The 22,517-nt window shown below is 41.5% G+C and overlaps 1 protein-coding gene across 2 annotated transcripts in view; it reads right to left on the reverse strand.

Annotated features, from left to right (window-relative positions):
- Window positions 1–670: 670 nt before the first annotated feature.
- The window catches only part of SYNPR (synaptoporin), a 290,500-nt gene continuing 268,653 nt past the window's right edge, over window positions 671–22,517 (reverse strand). For both annotated transcript variants that reach the window (XM_082639440.1, XM_082639441.1), the window contains 2 exons: window positions 6,363–6,554; window positions 671–2,355 (listed from right to left, as the gene is read on the reverse strand). In XM_082639440.1, the coding sequence (XP_082495566.1) occupies window positions 2,098–2,355; window positions 6,363–6,554 (450 nt within the window). In that variant the 3' untranslated portion in view covers window positions 671–2,097. The remainder of the gene's footprint in view (window positions 2,356–6,362; window positions 6,555–22,517) is intronic.

A 22,517-nucleotide genomic window follows, 5' to 3' on the forward strand; every position in this document is an offset into this window, starting at 1 on the left:
AGATCTTGTCAAAATGCTGATCTCATCACGTCCCTCCACTGCTTAAATCCTTCAGTGCTTTCCCTTAGCTTCTTTAGGATAAAGACAGAATTCTTGATCTTGGTGCCCAAGCGGGACTCCCCACCTCCCCCAATAAGCAGCGACACCTCTCTCAAAGCCCCCCTCACACATTATGCGCTACATATCCATCCTGTCTCCTGCCATCTGAGAGCTTTGCAAGCCTACTCTCTGCCTGGGATACTCTCCCTTCCACCATGTCCTTGTAAAATTCTGCACTGTCTTGAGGCAGATTCAAGCTCCTTGACTTTCCCCTAAGCAGCTTGAGTCCCCCTGATAAGCATTCTCATGGAATCCTATGTCTTTGTTGCACACAGTGTAACTGGGGTATGATTATTTTACTGTCTGTCTCCTCAATAGAATGTAAGCTTCCTGAGGTGGGGCGTGTTTCTGCTTTCACTATTATATCCCCAGTGCCTGGCAGAGCAGTGGGGATACAGGAGGTCCTGGAATGACGGAATCAACGAATGAACAGCCCTGGTCTCACAAAGCAAGGTCAGGGTGAGAGACTGGAAAGACTGTGCACTTATCCTTTGTTCTCTCATTGTTCAAGCTCACCAGGTTCTATTGCTGTAATTCTCCATTATCCAGCCAGCACTGTATGCAATAACTTTATTAAGGTCAAAGAGATATCACAACACAGATTTATCCAACAGGATCCAGAAATGGTTTATACATATCATCTAAGACACACAGCCGCTTTGGGCTAAAATATTTCCAACATCACAGATCACACAATGAGTTTATACATCAATAACGACTTTTATCTGGAAATACAGATGCTCAGCTTGCTCTCACTGTTGGGCCCTGGCATTTCAATTGAGTTAAAACAAAGAAGTGAAGATTAACATTTTCTTGATAATGAATACATTCTGGGGAATATTTAATGAGAGATATTTAATATTTAATGCAGAGAGGAAGTCATTTTTAATTTATGGGTAACATTCAAATCAGACTTTGTAAGTTGAGCCGAGACTTGAGAATTTTTAATAATTGGATTTAGGACATATTAACTTTACAAATAAACAGGATTTAAAAGTTTAGCTGATAGTTTAGGTTCCACAGACTATCCTTCATAAATTAACATGTTAGCACAATACCTTAACTATGGTGCCTGATACCTACATCTCCATTATTCTAAGGAAACAAAACTCCATCCACACTCATAGTTATTGGGCCCATTGTTCATGGTCCATAGAATAAAAGCCACAAAACACCATAGAAAGTTACAAGAATGTAAATATTTAGCTAACTAAATCGAATAAATATTGGGCAATTTCCATCTACAGCACTGAATATCTACTAATCAGGGAAAAACAAAAACCCCAAACCTTAGTTACTATGCATTCAGAATTGGATAAAGCCAGAGAGACAAATTTGCAAGTACACAAAGTAGTGAATGTATTTCTTTAAACATCCATTTAACAAATTCGTGGTACAAACTGGAAAATTTTCATAAATACAGTTCAAATGTTCATTTTGTGAGAAAATGCTTATTCATGCACTAAATCATATGAACACTGATTCATCAAATAAAAAGAATACAGAGTAATTGTCTGAAAGCAATACTTAGAGACTCACAATTCTACAGGGTCTGCAACTAAAAAATAATAATGCATGCACGTTGTGATGCACCAAACAGTATTAGAGAAATCATTAAAATGGCTTTCACATCAAAAACCATAAGAAAACTCAATGCTGTTTAACTTACTTTATGCATATTACATACCAGAGACTTTAAGCTACAAAATGCTTCTACTATCTCAACACGCATACAAAACGACCATAAAAGTATCTGTGTATATAACAAGGTACTCTCCAATTAGCCATCTTGATGAATCATGTATCTTCTCATGTCATCTCATCTCTAAATACCATTCATCACGACCCAGGCCTTTCTGCTTTAATGAAGACTACAGATCTCTTATTTACATTCAACACTCCCTGAATTAATAACTGATTGAAACTCTTAAAAAATTCTCCTGCCACTGACATGGAAGGTGGTGAGGCTGTCTTTGGAAGAATGCCAACACTACCCTGTTAAATCTGATTGGTAAAAGAAGCAGGGCCACCGGGCTGTTGGCCAAACTCATCCGAGGATGGCCCCAAACTCGCCTGCTGGTTGTACCCACTGCTTGATCCATAGCTGTCGTGGTTGTACCCGCCTTGGTTATAGCTACTGGAGTGTCTCTCCACTGGGTCTGAAAGATATCTCTGGCTCGAGGAATGCCAGCCGGTCTCCTTGAAAACAAACCAGATGTTTCCAGCCCAGAGAATAAAGTTCAAGAATCCAAAGACCTGAAGGAGGATCAAAGCAAGTGAGTTGATAGACTGGACAGAAACCCCAGAAAAATCTCAGTTTCAGAAAAATCCTTCACAACACAAAAGGTCACCTTTCACCTCAATGTGGAAGCCTCCTCCAATTTCACATTTGGAGTCACTGTTTCATTTAGAATATCTGACTTTTCATGAAGGCTTGCTACAATACATGTTAGGCACTGCATAAAAGGCTTTATGTATATCCATTCATTTAGGCAAAGAAGGTGCTATTATTACACCCATATTAAAGATGTGAAAACTGAGGTTCAGCAAAGATAAGGATATTATTCAAGGTCACATGGCGTGGTTAGTAGTAGACCTGGGACAAGCCCTGTTCCATCTAACTCCATAGACAGCGTGCCTACCTAATCCATCACTACCTCCCCAGATGAGGTAATCCTCATGGTGTGTAAGATATCTTCAGGGGACACAGGGTTGAGTATTTTCATTTTAATGATGGTGCATTAATTTATAAGGTTACCTTCACTTTAATGCTAGAGTTACTACTTTTCCATTTATTGAAATGATATAAATAAAACAAGTCAACCTAAAAAGAATGGAGTAAGCAATGGTACAGGTGGAATGCAGACAAGCACACACATGGCAGTGTACACAGAGGTTGGGCTTCTTTGAATAATTGTACTTTCTGTGCCTCTCACAGTCAGAAGTGAATGCCCAAACCACACTCTGAATAAAGTTCAGGTTGCAGAGAGGTATGAAATATTTTCTCAAGAACTGAATGTGAGACTTTCCAATGGAAACTCCTCTCACTCTCTAGAAGGGTGTCCTCGGTGAGCCAGAGGACCGGGTGTCACTTCCCTGGGGCCTGAGTGTTTGACGGAAGCAGAACTGTTTGCTTCTGTAAGAGGCCCAAACAGAACAGTTGTTCTGCAGCCTCTTCCAAGGCGGACTGGTTGACTGGGAATTAAGCAAGGCAGTCAGTTTTAACAGCCCCCCTTTTGGAGACAGACAACGATAGTGTGACACAAAGCTGTGATGACATTAAAGTATATTTAATAGCCACTCCAGCACGATGCTGACCAAACAAAATGGACTTGGGCAGAGGCCATAGCTCTGGAGTAGGCTTCTAGAAGTCCCTTGCAGTGTTAAAATAATTTATCCCTTATTTGTTGGATGGTGGGATGCTTCAGAGTGCCCTGGGGGGTGGGAGTGGCAGGCTAGGTAGTCAAGATGAGGGACTTTGGGGGCTTGAAACATGGGCTCCAAGCTTCAAAATTTTAGCAGCAAGTGGATCAGGACACACTACCTGAATCTCAGTCTTGGAGCCATCCCCTCTGGCTTTGGAATTCGAGTGGCCTGGGCTCTTCAATTTTTTGCTTTATGATTCTGGACAAGGCAGTTAGCCTCTGAACATCAGCATTTTTAAAAATTCTATGAAATGACGACAATTATTCCTTCCTTGGGGGATAGTTGTGAGGATTAAAGAGGATGTGTGTGAAGCGCTAGACAGTGCTGGACACGTTAGTAAATGCTTACTGATTGCTAAGCTATGCTATGAATCACTTTCTAAAATATTTCCATGAACTGTATTCAGTTGACTCTTTTGCTGAGGCATAAACTGAAGCAGGGCTTTGAGGCCATATTATTGAGGTGTCAAGAGCCAAAACTGAGCATCTAGGTGGCTAACCAATCTCACTGAAGATTGGGTTATCCAGACCTCCCTCCCTCCCTTCCTTCTTCTCTCTCCCCATCCCATCCTTTTTTCTTCCTTTAACCTTAACTGAGATTTATTTAACATAATTTTGTGCCATGCTCTAGGCTCCTTGCTGAGGGAGATACAAAACACAAATAAGGTACTTATAGTATAATAGTTGCATGATCAAAATAAATTACGTAATCCCTGACACAACTCTAATGGACATACACGACGTTTTAACCATGTGTACAATAACTAGGATATTTTCCATCAAAGGGGAGAGCTTGATTAAATTACACCTCTGAAAGTATAGGTTGATAAATGAGTAGAAAAAATGATCTTGGAATCTTTTCAGATATGAGGGATGGCTCTGCCCAGGACTATAATTTCACCTGTTTTCTATTCCTTGGTCCCTCCCTTTCCCCTGATGCTACTTTGTTTCTAAAAAAGGGACGCTCCAGAAGAGCCTAGAAATTAGGGAAATGCAACTTAAAAGTAAGTACATAAACAAGGCATTGCCATGGGCCTATTTAAGGAGCGGTGATGTCTTTATCGTCATCACAGAGGTATCACAGATCTCTTGCCTGGCACATTTTAGGGGCACATGAGCCCTCGAATTTGTTCTTGCCATTCTGTTGCAACTGAAATCAGAGTAGGGATTTTGATTCTAGCCTAGATGTGGGACAACAGAAAGAGAGACTGAAAAACACAGTACATAACATGAGAAAGAATGGAGAGAAGACATCTAGATTATCTGAGGACATGTACCAGCATTGCTTCCGTGAAGCTGGAGGAACAGAAGTAGAAATTATGGATGGTTCATCCGTTTCTGCTACTTGTGACCCAACCATTATACCCCATATAGACATTGGTACCAGCAGTGGGATACAAAGAATGGATTTGAGGGATACGAAGACTGTTTTGGTTTAGCCAGTTTAAATGGAGTTTTCTGCCACTAGGAGCTGGAGCACACAAACATAGATCCAGAATGAAAACAGCACCAGACCTGCCCTTCCACACACAACGTGATTTGCTTTCCATCCACTCTTCTTTTGATTTTTAAGACATACGTCACATTGTTTCTCATTCAAAATTTGCATCTCCTAGTCTAAACTTATTAGAGACATCAGAAGCAGAATTAAATGGACTGTGCAGGATGTCATAATTTACTAGAAGAACTAACAAACACACTGAATGATTTTATCTTTGTTCTTAGATTCTGAGATCAGGGTTATAATAACTTTTATTAAGCACTGCCTGTAAACAAACTACAGAAGTAGTAGAATGTATTTTAATGTACACTCAAAGTATTCATCTATAGCTGTGGCCAGAAGTAAATAAAAATTACTGTGACACCCTAATATATAGTTTATTTCAATGTTTACTATCTTATTACTAAGGCAAGACTCACAGTCAAATCACCAGCAGCTGATTAGCCACCCTTTTCCCCTTCTTAAATGCCTTCTCAGATTAAATTCCAGAAAGTTGTAGAAACATAAGTTAACCTTGAAGCAAAGATAATTAATTTTTAAGGGTGGCTAAAGAATGTTGATCCTTTATCACACACTCCTTCATCAAACACTGAGCCCTCTATTATTTGGTAACTACTGCTTTTTGCTGCTACTATAGCTTCTGTTTCTCAGATACAGTTTCTTTCTTTGGAGTAACACAAGTTCTTAGACTCATAAAATAAGAATCCAATTTAGTGGCCTTGCTATCTGTCAGGTGTTCTGTCTCCCTGTAAGAGCCATACACTTGATGATAATATTTGACTGTTCAACTAATACAGTTCGGCTTTTCCAAAGTTATCAAGCAACTAAACCAGAAGCATGGAGAAGATTAAAAAAATTACCATACTATTATAGGTATTTTTTATACTTTGCATTTCTATCTGTACCCTACTGGGTCTGCGTATTTTTCTCTAGACAATCAACTGGGTGTATTCTGACTATGTGTGGCTGGAACAGTGTTTTCTTCCCAGGAAACCTCTATGCCATCAAATATTCCTTGTAACTTCCGGCAGACTTCAGACTTAAAGTTTAGATTTTATATCTGCTTCTGGCTTAGAATTCTGACTTGACTGTCATCCAAGCAACAGCTGCCAGTACCTGCTGGGCTCTTATTAAGAACTCTTTAATTGGCAGCATTAAAGTCTATGGGTAGAAAACTGGAAGGCCAAAGGATCATCTTGCCTGTGGAGTGAACTATCACCTTTTAGACTGGACTCATTTCAGAGGCAAAAATTCCCCAGAAGACTCCTGAGATGTTTTTCTGATTCCTGTGACTGGCAAACAAAGATCTGGAAGGTAAAGCATAGAGGGAAACATACCACAGAAGTGTTTAGGCTGGACATCACAGGGCTGTGGACAGCCATGCATTTGTTGGACGGCTGTTTGCAAGCTGACATCAGTAACAATACTTCTTTGGGATCCGTAGCAACCTTGACATCAGACAGCCCTTTTGCCCAAGCTGATGAACCCACCAACCACAAGAAAGAAAAGACTACAGTGACGATGAAGTCCTACAGAGACAGAAAGATAAAACAGGAAGAGAAAAGTGAGTTCTAGAAAAAAATTGATTCATTTATACAACTCTTTGGTTTGCCTTTTTTTTTTTATTAGTTTCTGCTTTATAACAAAGTGAATCAGTTATACATATACATCTGTTCCCATATCCCCTCCCTCTTGTGTCTCCCTCCCTCCCACCCTCCCTATCCCAGCCCTCCAGGCAGTCACAAAGCACAGAGCTGATCTCCCTGTGCTATGCGGCTGCTTCCCACTATCTATCTACCTTACGTTTGGTAGTGTATATATGTCCATGCCACTCTCTCGCTTTGTCACAGCTTACCCTTCCCCCTCCCCATATCCTCAAGTCCATTCTCAAGTAGGTCTGTGTCTTTATTCCTGTTTTACCCCTAGGTTCTTCATGACATTTTTTTTCTTAAATTCCATATATATGTGTTAGCATACAGTATCTGTCTTTCTCTTTCTGACTTACTTCACTCTGTATGACAGACTCTAGGTCCATCCACCTCATTACAAATAGCTCAATTTCGTTTCTTTTTATGGCTGAGTAATATTCCCTTGTATATATGTGCCACATCTTCTTTATCCATTCATCCGATGATGGACACTTAGGTTGTTTCCATCTCCGGGCTATTGTGAATAGAGCTGCAATGAACATTTTGGTACATGTCTCTTTTTGAATTATGGTTTTCTCAGGGTATATGCCTAGTAGTGGGATTGCTGGGTCATATGGTAGTTCTATTTGTAGTTTTTTAAGGAATCTCCATACCATTCTCCATAGTGGCTGTACCAATTCACATTCCCACCAGCAGTGTGAGAGTGTTCCCTTTTCTCCACACCCTCTCCAGCATTTACTGTTTCTAGATTTTTTTTTTTTTTTTTTTCGGTACGCGGGCCTCTCACTGTTGTGGCCTCTCCCGTTGCGGAGCACAGGCTCCGGACGCGCAGGCTCAGCGGCCATGGCTCACGGGCCCAGCCACTCCGCGGCATGTGGGATCCTCCCGGACCGGGGCACGAACCCATGTCCCCTGCATCGGCAGGCGGACTCTCAAACACTGCGCCATCAGGGAAGCCCTCTAGATTTTTTGATGATGGCCATTCTGACTGGTGTGAGATGATATCTCATTGTAGTTTTGATTTGCATTTCTCTAATGATTAATGATGTTGAGCATTCTTTCATGTGTTTGTTGGCAGTCTGTATATCTTCTTTGGAGAAATGTCTATTTAGGTCTTCTGCCCATTTTTGGATCGGGTTGTTTGTTTTTTTTTGCTATTGAGCTGCATGAGCTGCTTATCAATTTTGGAGATTAATCCTTTGTCAGTTGCTTCATTTGAAAATATTTTCTCCCTGGTTTGTCTTTTGAAAAATTCCAAGACCCCATAGCATTGGAACCATGTTGAGAAACAAATAAAAGAAAGTTTTGTGATACTGTATTTTTATTTCTAGAAAATAGACTTATTAAAATCACAATAGTAATAACTTTTACTGAGCACTTATTATGTGAAGTATTATTCCAAGTTTACATGTATTAATTCATTTAATCCTAACAACAGCACTATGAAATAGATGCAAATTCTGTCCCCATTTTACAGTTGAGGAAACTGAGGCACGAAGAGGTTAAAAAAGATTCTCAGAGTCATGAGTTAGTAAGTTGGGGGGGGGGCAGGATTCTAAGCCTGGCCGTCTGCTTCCAGGACCAGTGAGCTTGACTATTCTATACTGCTTTTCATGTCTGCTTTAAGGAACATTCATGTTTTTATTTAAAACAAGTACATTAAGAAAGTTAAAAAGATTGAGGTCCTGCTTAAGTTAAATATGACACAATAGAAATGAATCGCTTTGCATAAACAAACTTTATGGCTGAAGTCAGGATCTATGTCCTTGGAGTAAATATGTTATTTTGGGGAGCTAATGCAACCCTTTCCCCACCTAGTACCATTTTATACAGAGGGATGGTATAGTGTACTAAGGTATCTCATAGGAGTTAAAAGCTCAGTCTGTCATCTATAGGCCTGGGGTTGAACCCTGACTTTGCTGCTTACTAGCTGTGTCCTTAGGCACTTTGCTAAACTATTAATACTTGAAGCCTCAATTTAACCCTCTGTCAACTGGGATAATAACAGTATCTGTCTCATTGGATGGTGGTGAGGAGTGAAAATGTGTATGTTTGCCTCTTTCCCCCAGTAAGACGTCAGCTCCATGAGGGCAGGGCCTTTGTCTCTTTTGCTTATTGTTGGGTATTGGCAGAAGAGGTGCCAGCAGCATTTGTTGAGAAAATAAATGAAAGAATAAATGAGTATACAAAATGGTCCCAACTGGGTTCTATACATTTCTGTATAGGAGTTTATCAGGTGGTAATGGTAGGATGAAAGATGACTTTTGTATTATACAAACTTGTATATTTAAAAACATATTTTATAATTAGACCAAATAAAAACAGCATGGCAATGTGATCAAGGCACTGATTGATCAATGGCTCGCCCAGACAGAACTGCAGGTGGCCCTGTTTGTCCTTACAGCAGCACCCAGATTTATAATTAGACCAAATAATAAATGTCATTAGAATTGAGAGTTTTAGCATCAAAGGTTTCAGAAAGCGGCCTCAAGCCAAGTTTTCTATACCTGAGCAAAGTGTGACAATTTGGCAACTATGTCAAAATTCTAGCTAGAGTATAAATTAGCCTCAACTTTTTTTTGGTCTTTTGCTAAGCCTAAGTTTGAAGCTACATTCAGGGAGAGATGTGGGAGCAAAGCCCTGACCCCACTCTCCTCCCATTCTTTAATCTACCAAACCAGGTTCATTTTGCCCAGTGCTCAGCAACCCAAAACCCCGACAGGCCTAGGACTGCAGCAAAGAAAAGATTTTTTTCCGCGACACAGCCAAGCGCAGGAATGGAAGAACAAATCTCACACGCACCCCCCAGAAGGCGAGGGGCTGGTGGGTGGTGGGGTATTTATGGGATGAGGAACAAAGCAGCAGGGTGGGCAGAGGCGTGCGGGGCGTGGGGAAAGGTGACTGGAAGAAGGTGCAGGAATCCTCATTCTGCCCAGGTGTAACGAGGCTACAGATCTCTGCACGTGGCATTTTCGACCCTCTGACGTCAAAAGGTCACCTAGAGGACACTGGCGCATGCCCAGTTGAAGGGCTGTTGGTCCCCATCCTCTCTTGACCAGCTCATCTGGAACTAGACACAGCTGACTCCAAGTTCCTTCTGCCTGGAGGACAGGCAAGTCTTACAACAACCTTGATTAAGGAAGGCAGGTGAAATGGATTTCACCCAGGGTTTCCTTCCAATTGGCCAAACCCAATTAGAACCCCATGTGATCCATGCAAGTCGCCTCTTGGACACAGAACATGGTGGACAAGGCAGAGCGTCCATCAAGAGCTGTCCCAAACTAGTGGCTGTCTTAGGAAACAGCTGCTGTCACCTTAAATGTGCTGTCACGTTTAGAGTGCTTCCTATATGCCAGGCACTCTGCTAACCACTTACAGACATCATTAGCCTTACAGCGAGGTACTGTGGTTAGCCCTGCTTTTCTTAGGAGGAAACGGAAACACAGACGGGTCAAATACTTTCCTTATAACTAGTGCCTGGCTTGACAACTGTGCCGTATCCTGAGCTCACCCTCACCCTCAGTGTAGCTGCTTTCACTTTGCTAAGTCAGCTTTCAGGAATACCAGAATGAAGCTGTGAATCAGGAAACACAGAAATCAAACAGCAAGATAGAAGCTCAGCTCACAGAAGAGCTTTGGGTTTTTCGAAGAGAGTATCGCTAAGCAGTGGCTGGATGGGATAACTTTCTGGGTCCACTCACAGATTTATTTCATTATTTCATTTGGAACACTAATAAAAGTGACATTTGACTTCTAGAGAATGTCTAGTTTTTAACACACTATGGCAGAAGATCATTTGATCTTCACAAAAACTGCATGAGGGCGAAGACAATTATACCCAGTTGAATGCTGAATAATAAACACACTACAAAATGACTTATCTGGAAGGCCTATGAATTGTTGTGTAGAGGGAGCTTTGGGCTTCTCTTTACTACCTGCTTAATCCATGCCCAAGAAGGATGCATGTTGACATTGGTCAGGACCAAGAGGGAAGTTTGAGTGGGAGGCGGGGAAGCTTGTTTATTGGGAATTTTGGTGGCCCACATGTCTGCTGAGGCTATCAGCTTTCTGCACTTGCTTACCTGTAATTCTCTCCCTCTAAGAAAGCCAAGCAATGAACAGAGTGAGACCCAGGGGTAAAAAGATCTAGGATGGATCTGCTTATATACCTAAATGTTGGCAGAAGAGTATTCCTGCCTTTCTGGACCCTTGTACTCTACAGGTTTGTAAGCCTAGGGAAACAACCAGGGATGCTACTGTTTCCAGGTGAGTTGCTAGCTTATGTAGAAAATGACACTCTTTCCAAATAGTTGGATACAGGTTTTGACACATCTACCAGTAAGTACAGAAACAAGTAAGATGCCCAAGTCTTAGACCAGAGGTGAGGCAACTGCTGAAACCAGTTTAGATGTCTTAAAAATAATTGGGAAAAATCATACTTGTAGAGTTAGTCAAGGATAAGTCTGGAGATTTAGAGATGCTTATTGAGCATCTTATCAACCTTTTTTATTTTTATGTATTATTTAGCATTTCTAAAATATTTTTGGGCCTGCCATTGAAGCAACTAGATGAAAATACTAAGGTTTAAACAATTAACCAGCTTTGTCTACTTAACGTGAAACATCTGGGCATAGTAAACATATCTAGAAAACACCAGATGTCAGGCGGCATATAGATGAAACATCTGGAGGAAATGTAGTATACAGGAGACATGGTGGGAGGCTTGAAGTCAAAAGCAGCCCGATTTGAACTTCATCACTCACACGTACCTTGGACTACAATGTTCTTTCAATGTGTGAACAGATAGATAGGTAGACAGACAGATATGACTTGGGAGTCATATATATGTGATAGCACACACGCACGTTTAAAAAAACAGATGACACACAACTACTTTTTTTCCTCCATACAATGGCAAACAGTAGAGACATGGAGAGTTAAAATATCAGGCAACCCAAAGTAATTTCTTAAACTGTCTAAAAATTTAAGTTGCCCCACCGCCAACCTATATTTAAGAATGGATACGTTTTATAGGAAATCATTTCAAGTAAGCTACACTGAGAAATTGTGACTCAGAAAATGCTAGCAGACCTTTTAGGGGCCACCTTCCGAAACAAGTCAGCTCCTTTTTGAACCCTGCTCTGTGCTCTCTTGCTGTCACCTTCCCTGAAACTGAAAAAAAAATGCTTCTCTGGAATTACATAATATTAGAGTGGGAAGGAACTGCTAAGGAGATAAATCCAGGCTGTCAAATACTCCTTTGAAAACATAATCCTATTATTAACTTACTATTCTACACTTACTGATATCTCCAGATAGGACATGGAAGAATTGATATGCATGGCTGGAAATAATACACAGACTTAGAAATTCTCTGGGCTTCAGGGTTGACATCTGTAACATGGCATAGGAGTGCCTACCTTACAGGATTGGTGTGAGGATTAAAATTAAATACAAATGTTAATCATGGAGACTGGAGTATTTTCATTGTTGCATTTATGAAGGTGGTAAAGATGCTGTAACCTTCAAGAGACATGGCCTGATTATGTCATGGTCAGTGATATTTGACAATGAATTCAGCTGTAATGACTTGCTTTCCCCCCCCTCCACTCTGTATTCTGATGTTCTTTCAAAAACAGATTCACTCTGCTGAGGTTAAATTCATATGGCCAAAACTTTGTATTTTCTTAATACAGTCTAAAGTTCGAGTCAGTGGTTCTTTGTGGATAGAGCTTCAAACCTATTTGGCAACGACCAGGAGTGTGCCTGTCCGTGTGTGTGTGCGTGTGTGTGAATATATCATCCGGTTACAATACATGATAGAAAAGAACTGGGATAATTGTGTTAAGACACGAAAGGCCATTTGAAGAAGAAGTTCTGCCTGGGATACGTTGGTCACTGCTACATTCTCAGAAGGCACACAGTATGTGCTATTTAAATTCTGTTCATATGTTGACCTCATTCACTGGAATGTAAGTTCCTTGGGGATGAAACCGTCTTAGACACCTGTGTCCCTGTGCCTAGCAAAACGTCTGGCGTGACTTCTCATCTATACCCACTGAATGCAAGAAGAAAGGGTAGAGACTTCACATTTGGCAGTCACCCAGAGTGGAAATCATTTGAATTTCAAAAATCTCACGTTTTGTAAATTATTTCAAAGATATAAGAAACTCCTAACACTGGCTGCCTATAAAAAATTACATGACTGGAAGAAAGGGATGGAAGAAGGGTTTGGGGGGTTTGTTTTTATTATTTTTCTTTATATCTATCCCCCCGTATACCCTTTCAGGCTTTGAAAACTTTAGTATAATTTTAGAATGGGCATATTTTACTGGATTTGACCTTTGGCAATTGTGAGAAACTTTCTGTTTAGGGGAATGATTATGATTATATTTCACACTTCCCTCCCACCGACATTTTTTTTTTTTTTTTTGTGCAAGTGAGCAAGCGGTGTTAGCACAGTTAGGTTCATGAAAAGAGCTGCTATTTTTCAAGCATTCCTTCTGCCTTCCTAGAATTGAAGACCCATTATTCTGTCATATATCAACCCATCTGTCAGCCTGCAACAGATGGTTAAAACGAAGAACTTCCAAAATACCAACGAGGAAATTATCCTGCACTTCACCATCCACAGCTTAAATTCAGCCTGACTTAAGAAAATTCCTTCGCCACTTCCCCGCTCATCATACAAAGTGAAAACGAGGGAAAATACTACATTTGAATTACAAATTAGAAGCCATTTCTCGAGAGGATGGTTATTGGATTCATCGATGCTGGCTTCACTCTGCCAGTTGGGGAGAAGACAGACCTGGGTTCGAGTCTCAGTTATGCTGGTTCTCAGTTGCGTAGCCTTTGGTAGCTTATCTGACCTTGTGGGTCCTTATTTCCTTAACTGAAATAGTAGACAGTTAATGGCCTGTCTTAGAGAGTTACTGCGGGAATGAAAAACATATGGCTAATCTGTGGGACAATACCTTGCACAACTAGGTACCCAATAAATGATAGGTATTATTATTTTCATCATCAGTTCTTCCTTCTGTTCTTAGCCTATTTCTCATAAGTCTATTCCAGATGGAAGATTCTGTGTCTCTGGCAGGCAAGATTTGAGCAGGTGCCTAAGGACAGAAGGAAGGCAAACATGAAAAAGTGGCAAGGTGTGGATGAATCTGAGTGTGTGTCTGTCTGTAATGTGTGCTGCGTGCATAGTGTAACTCATGGAAACACGGTGTTGTTGTTTGGTGTGTGTTTGAGGAGAATGAACAGGCAGATGCGTGGAACTGAAATGTCATTGCCTTCTGCAGGAATCCGTCTTTTGTAAGCCTGAGGGGACCAGGGACTTCTGCCCAACCACTCCCCCAAAGAGTCATCATATGTTTTCTTGGTTTTCGTTTTCAGTCTGGATGAAATAAATATTTGTGATTTATACCCTGTCGAGGCATAAATATTAATGGAATCCTAACTTATGTTTCTTGCTTTATTTAGCTGATTCCACTTATTTTTGTCAGTTCTATCATATTCCCAACATATAACTGTTAGAATGTAACACTCACAGTTTTTTTTGCAGTGGGAGTTTTGGGGAGGATAGCTTCCTTTTCCCCAATGCTATTCTTTTCTAAGTGCCAATGTGCGTGATAAGAGAGAATGGCAGGCCTGAAAGCTCTGAGAAGCAAGGTGTGTCCAAGAGCAGCGCTTCTCCACTTTAGGTGTCACGGATCACCTGGGTATCTTGTTGAGACGTGGATTCTGATTCTGGTTCAGTAGGTCTGGCGTAGGTCTGAGAGTCTGTACCTCTAACAAGCTTCCAAGTGATGCCAGGGCTGCTGATCCAGGGACCAACTTTGAGAAGCAGGGCCCTAGTCTATGTGGAAACTTCCTCCCTAAAAGCGGCCCAGTCCACACCAGAATCCACTGCTCTCCACTCCTGCTCTCAAGGGCTTTCCCGCTATTTTGCACACATCGCCACCTTGCCTCACTTTCATATAGGTAGGTCTTGTTTTCCCACTTCAATTTTAAGATTACTTTCTTCTTATTTTCTCTCTTCCAGCATTTACTGAGTAATTTCTATCCACCAGGCACTGTGCTGAGTGTTAACCTCATTTAATTCTCAGTGATAAGGTAGGTACTATTATTACCATCAATGAACAACTGAGAATATAGAGGTACAGTGAGTTGAAAGAAATTGCCCAAGGTCACCCAGCAAGCAGGGTCACCCAGGACGTATACACAGTTTGACTCCAGAGCCTGGGCCCTCAACCATTATGGCTTTGCTAAGATTATGTCTTATTGAAACTGTGTCAAATATATTTTTATACCTACTGCCACACCTAGTCCAGTATTATTTTTGATAGATATAAGCAGAGAGAGTTAAAATCTGTTATACAAATAAAGAAGAAACACGTATGCTCTTTTTTCCTTTTTTTCCTTTTGGCTTCCCAAACTGATGGCTTAATGAAACCTGTGGAGCTGAGTATCAGGGGATTAGGACTAACATTATCATACGAAAGTCCAATAATAGGCACTTAGCTAAAACTGCATATTATTAGAATCTGGTGTCGAGAAGTTATGTTATGTGGACACAATGTGACCTATGGTATATTAAAATCTGCTATAATGAGGTCTCATTATATACCATATTGTATCCTGTTGATGAGAGGAAGAAATGAGCTGTTAAAAAAGTGAAGGTTCTACATAAGATATTCTTAGTCACAAAGAGGACCCTGATTCCACACAAATTTGCAGAAATTAGTTGAAGATGTAATAATCTCACAGCAGTTTGCAGAGCTGTCCCTGCTAAGTGCCGCTCATAATACTCTTTTCTTAAAAAGAAAAAATCTTTTCCACTATTACAAAAATGAAGCCAAATAGAAAGTGAGTTTTTATTTTGGAGCACAAAGAAAGCTGCACCCTGTTCTGGAAGTAAGTATATAACATCCTGGTTCCAGATTTCAGGAACCACCCTCATTCCATTTATGCACCCGTGGCAAACAGTACTGAAACTAGCGGAAAACATCTGGGAAATAAACATTTTGCAGGTACCTTGTTTTGATGATTTGGAGAGAATCTGAAAGCTAAATTACGGTACCTGTTAAAGTAACTGTGTGTAGTTTAAGGTAAAAAGAAATCCACACTTGCAATAATAATAACCTTTTAAAATGTGTTGGAAATATGAGTTGAATCATGCACAATTAGAGATGGAGTCTAAGATTTTTTTGTAATGAGAAAAATTACCAAGAGTGGAAATAATCTTTGGTAAACCTTTCAAGTCTCCCACACTGAGGGCTGTCCTAGCTGTTGTGTATGAATAAGGTTGTGGGCTTGTGTTTGGAGGCCATGTATGAAACATACGGAGCTCTGAGCCCTGGAATTGCTTCCGTTGAGGGAGATGCTCCCACTGAGGTGGATCATATTGCTGTGTTGATGCTTTTTGGTTGGATGGAAGACCAAGTGCCTACAAGTTGGAAATGTTTTATGTTTCTATGTATCTTTCTTATATGTGGGCACGTCTTGTTAGTTTTTGCCTTTTCTTGTTTTTGAATTGATCATTGAACGATCCTATGTCAGATGCACATACAGTGCACTCTGCTATGTTGTGGGCTTGGAATGGCCATCAGGTCTTTTTGTTTGTTTGGTTTTGTTTTAGTGACAACTCCCTGCCCCTACCTTACCCAAAGGTTTCAAAACAATGGTTCCCAACCTAGGGCTCCCTTGAAGCACTTTGTGAACTGTCAATTTGGAACTGAGACTGGATGAGTCTCGTTTCTGGTTTAGTATGTTGCTTTTCTGACCATATTCAGGACAGTGGTAGAAACACACCCCTTGGAGGTCACTTCTTTACCATTTTCCCATCTCCTTAGTTTTCATTCTTTAGAGGGTCAGGAGGGCATAGGGATTAATTGCTATAGTTTTGAACTCAGTGCTGGATTCTTCATGGCTGATTCACTGTGTGACTTTAGCCAAGATCCCCGAACCCTCTCAATCTCAGTTTTCCCATCTGTAAAATGGTGGGACAATACCTACCTCCAAAAACTTTCTGAGGATTAACTGAGATGTCACACACGAAACGCTCATTACAGGATGCCTGACTTTCATTAACTACTCAACAAATATTGACTGTTAGCATTATTCCTTCCAGGTGAACTAGACACAGGGCAGAATTGTTTAACGAGGAGACATACTTCTCAAGAACGAGTTCCCAGAGCAGATCATTGGTGGCAGAGGTGCAGCCTTTCTGGAAGTGAGACTGTGGATGCTGGTTGCCAACCCACTTGACTAGAATGAGAGCCACCCATTGGCTTTCAGGGCCAGAGACTGGCTGAGTGTTAACTAAATCTAACTAGTTTTGACATCACTTTAATGAAAAGACTGACATTGGCTTCGGCTTCTTGGATGCTCAGCAGCAGTTGCCCAGCTGAACTCCTCCCTCTGAGGCACCTGTACTGCACTGTGCGCCTGGCTTTTGTGGGTATTTCTTTCTACTTATTCTGAGAGCGACACTGCCTTTTAACTCTCCACAGGCTATGCCTGATTTAGGATTTGTATTGCTATGAGCAAAGAATAGTTATTAAAGTATTTTTCTGAGTCACAGTTTCAGTTACCTCAAGGCACTTACTTCCATGAATTTGGGAAAAAAATGCAATCTTTCCCACAGATACTGTTGTGTTTGCTAAACCACCTGCGTTTTATCAGTACACATATTTTCCACAAGGAAAGCAAACTTTCTCACAACGGTGAGTCTGTCCTAAAGAGGTTGTGATTAACTTTGCTCATAAAAAAGTAGTGAAATAGAGAGCTTTCTTTTTCTAGCATTCACCAACTTCTTTGTTTCTAAATACAAAATGGATGCAAAGGCTAATTTCGCCTCGGTTATTTGAGAGCACCTACCTCCATTGGGTCATATAATAGCTATTTATGAATTTAATGAATGGGAAGACCTTGCAAATGAAAATTCCTAATTCATTTTTCATAATTTTAAATGGAACAGTCCTCTAATCCACCCCACCCCTGCCATGCTTGGCATTCAAAACTAAAGAGAAATACCAGAGTGTTCTTCCTTAAAATGATAGACATCAAGTATTCTGTTTGTTTGTTTTTGTAGCTTAATACAAGGAACCAACCTCAAAAAGAATTTGAAATTACTTATTCACTTCAAGTGAGAACTAGAAAAATTATCTAGATAATCCAGGACAATAAAAAAAAACACCAAAAGAAACAAAAAATCAGTAAACATCATTGATCATTCATTTACTTTTCCACCATGTGTCAGGTGGGCTCCTAGACCCTAGAAATACAGGAGTGGACAAAAGCAGACAAAAATCCCTGCCTCGTAGAGTGTACTTTCTTGTGGAGGAGACAACGAACCAGGTAAATAAGTGAAGTATGTAGTGGTTTGAATAGTGGTGAGTGTTATGGAGAAAAAATAATGCAGGGAAGAAGGAACCGAAGGGCTGTGATGGGGACGTGGATGCTGAAATTCTAGCTTGGGTGGCCAGGGAAACCTTATTAAGAAGGGAGGTTTTGAGTAAGACCAGTAGAAAATAAGGGAACCAGCCACGTGGACATCTGGGTAGAACTTTTCAGGCAGAGAGAAGAGAGCACGCACAAGGGCTCTGAGATGGGAGAGAGCCTGGTGGGTTTATCAATCTAGAAAAATGAAAGCTTGGAGTAATTCACTTTAAATGAACAGTGGTTCTTTACCTTTTTAGGGTCAGAGACCCTTTATAAGGATGTGGTAACAAATGTACATGTATTGCTCCAGGGAAACTGGATCTGGTGAAGGATGAGGAGGGGAAGTAGGAGATTATGGTCACATTGTCAAAAAGCAGTGACAGGGCTTCCCTGGTGGCGCAGTGGTTGAGAGTCCACCTGCCGATGCAGGGGACACGGGTTTGTGCCCCGGTCCGGGAGGATCCCATGTGCCGCGGAGTGGCTGGGCCCGTGAGCCGTGGCCACTGAGCCTGCGCGTCCGGAGCCTGTGCTCCGCAATGGGGGAGGCCACAACAGTGAGAGGCCCGCATACCGCAAAAAAAAAAAAAAAAAAAGTACTACCATATTTCTAAATGTTCTCTTTGAATAGGGATGATTCAGGAAAACCTCTCATTTATTCATTTTAAAATCTTTCAGACGGGAGGCCTTCTGATGGTCAGTTCTATTACCTTAAGTTCTTAAGAGTTCTCTTTGAGAGCCCTTTTCTTGTTTATCCCTAAAATATGGGAGTTTGTAAGGTCATAACTTCTCTTTTCACTCCCCTCTCTCCACACTCTCATCCACAGTCATGACCTCCTCTGAATTTCAGATCTGCATCCCCTTTCTTTGCTACTAGCCACATATGGATGTCCTACACTCCTTCAATTTAATTTGTTGGAAAAAGAAGTCCGTCTCTTTCCTGAACCTACTTCTCCATCTACAGGTATCAGCTTGGCTGAAGGCAAACTCTCATGTCACACAGGGAAGGGAAGTCTTCTTCTTTTTTTTTTTTTTTTCCGGTACGCGGGCCTCTCACTGTTGTGGCCTCTCCCGTTGCGGAGCACAGGCTCCAGACGCGCAGACTCAGCGGGCATGGCTCACGGGCCCAGCCGCTCCGCGGCATGTGGGATCCTCCTGGACCGGGGCACGAACCCGTGTCCTCTGCATCGGCAGGTGGATTCTCAACCACTGCGCCACCAGGGAAGTCCACGGGGAAGCCTTCTTAATCTCCTTCCTATCCCTGCCTTCCTGTGGGATAGTGTCGGGTGGTGACTGCCAGCCCAGGCCCTGGATCAGACAGATCTGGTTTCACTCCTGGCTCAGACATTCACCAGCCATATTACTGACCCTGGACCTCTCTTGAAATGGGAATTAAAACATTTAGCTCAAAGGGTTTCTGTGAGCTTTAAACAAGTCATGCATGTGAAGCCCTTGGTTTCCTGCCTGGTGCTCAAGAAAAGTTGCTCAAGAAAGAGATGATGTTATGTTTCGGCTCTTTCTGATTCCTCTTTAGACTACTGCAATTGTCTGCTCTTCAGCCCCCCATCTCTAGTACCAGCATGTTATTTAATTGTTAATATAAACTTTAAAAAAAAGACAGGTTTGCTAATATCCTTCTCTAGCTGAAAACTTCCAATTGTATAGATAAGTGTATTAGAATTCATCGTGCCTTGGGAGTATTTTTGGGGGGGGCGGGGGAGGAAGAAGGGTCAGAGATCTTTTATAGAAGGTAAATCTGTGCTCCACAATTAGGCTCATCCCACCTCTAATAACCTCAGGTCGTACTAATCCCCCACTTTTACATACACTCACCCTCACTCACACATACCTACACTCACACATACACACTCCTTTCTGCTCTCTTCGGTCTGGCCCCTCACTCCACTTCTCTCCTCACAGAGGAAGCTTCCCACCCTATTTACCCATGGAAGCCAACCTATGTTCCCCTCTTTGACCTGCTCCTCAAAAAAAACTTCCCAAGTTTTTCCAGTTGAAATCAATCCCTTGTTCGTTCTTTCTTCCTCATTGCTTTCCCCTCATTTGCTTTCCCCTTATTATAGCCCTTGGCAGAGTGAATCAAAGAACTCTAAAGCTAGGACTCTATATTTCAGCTTTCTCAGAACCTAGCACAATGTTTTGCACATAACGATTTCCCAATAACTGTTTGTTGAATTCAATTAGGATGATTTCAGTTTCTGAGAGCTAAATGTAAACATCCAGACAGCATTTAAGCATTGCGTTTACCCAGCCACCTGCTGCTGCCTGGTTCACAGTTTACCTTACAACTGAGTGTGAGAATCCTATTTGCATAGCCATCTGTCTTACACATTGCCAACAGGCCTGGATTTACCCAGTCTTTGCATCACTACACCTTATGTTTAGTTCTCCCCACCAGTGAGCCTTTTCGGTGAGATTTGCCACCTGGCAGTTTAGACCAGAGATTAAAAACCAGTTCATCCAGTTTGACTCTCTAAAAAACGGTATTGGTTAGGGGCAGAGTAAATGTGCAAACGGGTCACAGGTTTCTGAGGCACACCTCTGTCCTGGTCAATATGTTTACTGATGATTGGGAAGAAGACTTAGCTAACATGTTTTCTATGCATGGGATACTGTGGTCTGGCCTGACATACTGTTAAGCAGAATGATAGCACAGTTTTAAGAACATCAGACAAGTGCTGTTCGAAGCCTGGAAAGTCATTCCAACTGAGAATTCCCTTCCTAACTCTGGGTGAGAGAAATGGCCAAGAACTTTCCAAAATTAGCACCGATTCCCTTATCTTTATACAAATTACCATCTGGTGTTTGTTTCACGTACTCACAGAAAGCTAACTGGAATAGAGTATATCAACTACCAGTAACATTTTATTCTGAAAGGTCCACCTGATATCAAACTGATGTACAAAGTTGTGAAATCTCTAAATCTATACAAGGGTGATGGCCTCTGTTGATTTTGTGTCAAGGAGAATCTTTTTAATCTAGTGTAGGAAGAGGCAGTGCATTACAGGCTCAGTTGGGGATTTCTCTAATGCAGTAGTGTGTCAGATGGACTACAGAATAAAGGAAGTCATTTTACCTGAAGTTAAAGATAGTAACTTTATTGTCCCTAATATTTGCTCAGACATTATGACACTCTGGATCATCATAAAGTAGGTGTTTATTTTCACAATCACTGTCCTAAAAATTATAAACAATTGGTTCTTATTGAAAAAGAGTTTAGTATAAAAGCAAAATAAGAAGTTAACTTGAAGCCCCAACGTCTTTCTTCCAAAGCCTAGGCTTTGAGAAATCACAAACCAAACTTGTCATTTACCTTACTCTTTAGCAAGTTTCTACATAAGATCTTCCTGACCCCCCAACAAAGAATGCCTGCGGCTGAAGATAACTTTACCTACTCAGAAAGCAGGAGGCCCAGACCTTCTGTCAGGTTTCCATGGGCTTGATGATTCAATTTCCTTTGAGTAAACTGACCGCAGAGTCTGTTTGAACATTGTCTCTTCTCTAAAGCTTTTCCCCCGCAATCCTAGCCAAGGTTAACCTTGCCCTTCTGTCTGTAGCCACAGTACAGCAGAAACCCCAACTGTAGCTTGGAGCCGTGAAAACCACATCTGGGAAAGGTAACTTTTAAAATTTTATTTATTTATTTATTTATTTATTTAGCGGTACACGGGCCTCTCACTGTTGTGGCCTCTCCCATTGCGGAGCACAGGCTCCGGACGCACAGGCTCAGCGGCCATGGCTCACGGGCCTAGCCGCTCTGCGGCATGTGGGATCCTCCCGGACCGGGGCACGAACCCGTGCCCCCTGCATCGGCAGGCGGACTCTCAACCACTGTGCCACCAGGGAAGCCCAGGTTACTTTTTTTTTTTTTTTTTTAATATTTTATATTGGAGTATAGTTGATTTACAATGTTGTGTTAGTTTCAGGTGTAGAGCAAAGTGATTCAGTTATACATATACATACATCTTGTTCAGGTTCTTTTCCCATATAGGTTATTACAAAATATTGAGCAGAGTTCCCTGTGCTATACAGTAGGTCCTTGTTGATTATCTATTTTATATATAGTAGTGTGTATCTGCTAATCCCAACCTCCTAAATTATCCCTCCTCCACACCGGGAAAGGTTACTTTTATTTACAATCTCTAACTGGTTCCCATGCAGGGAGGACCCCTCGGTGACTGAGCGAGGCTAGTGGGTTTGGGGATGTAAGCTGAGAGAGAGCTGCATGTTCGTGATAAAAAAGGGGAGCAGGGGCATCATGAAAGAAGCACCCTCTGGAAGGCTGGAGAGGCTGGTGGGGGGAAGTTCAAGAAGCAGAAGAGACAGGTGCTGCACCTCAGAGCACCTGCCAGAGGGTGGGCATGAAATGGGGGCCTGGGATGA

This window comes from Mesoplodon mirus (assembly GCF_964341445.2).
Source record: "Mesoplodon mirus genome assembly, chromosome: 12".
Taxonomy (NCBI): domain Eukaryota; kingdom Metazoa; phylum Chordata; class Mammalia; order Artiodactyla; family Ziphiidae; genus Mesoplodon; species Mesoplodon mirus.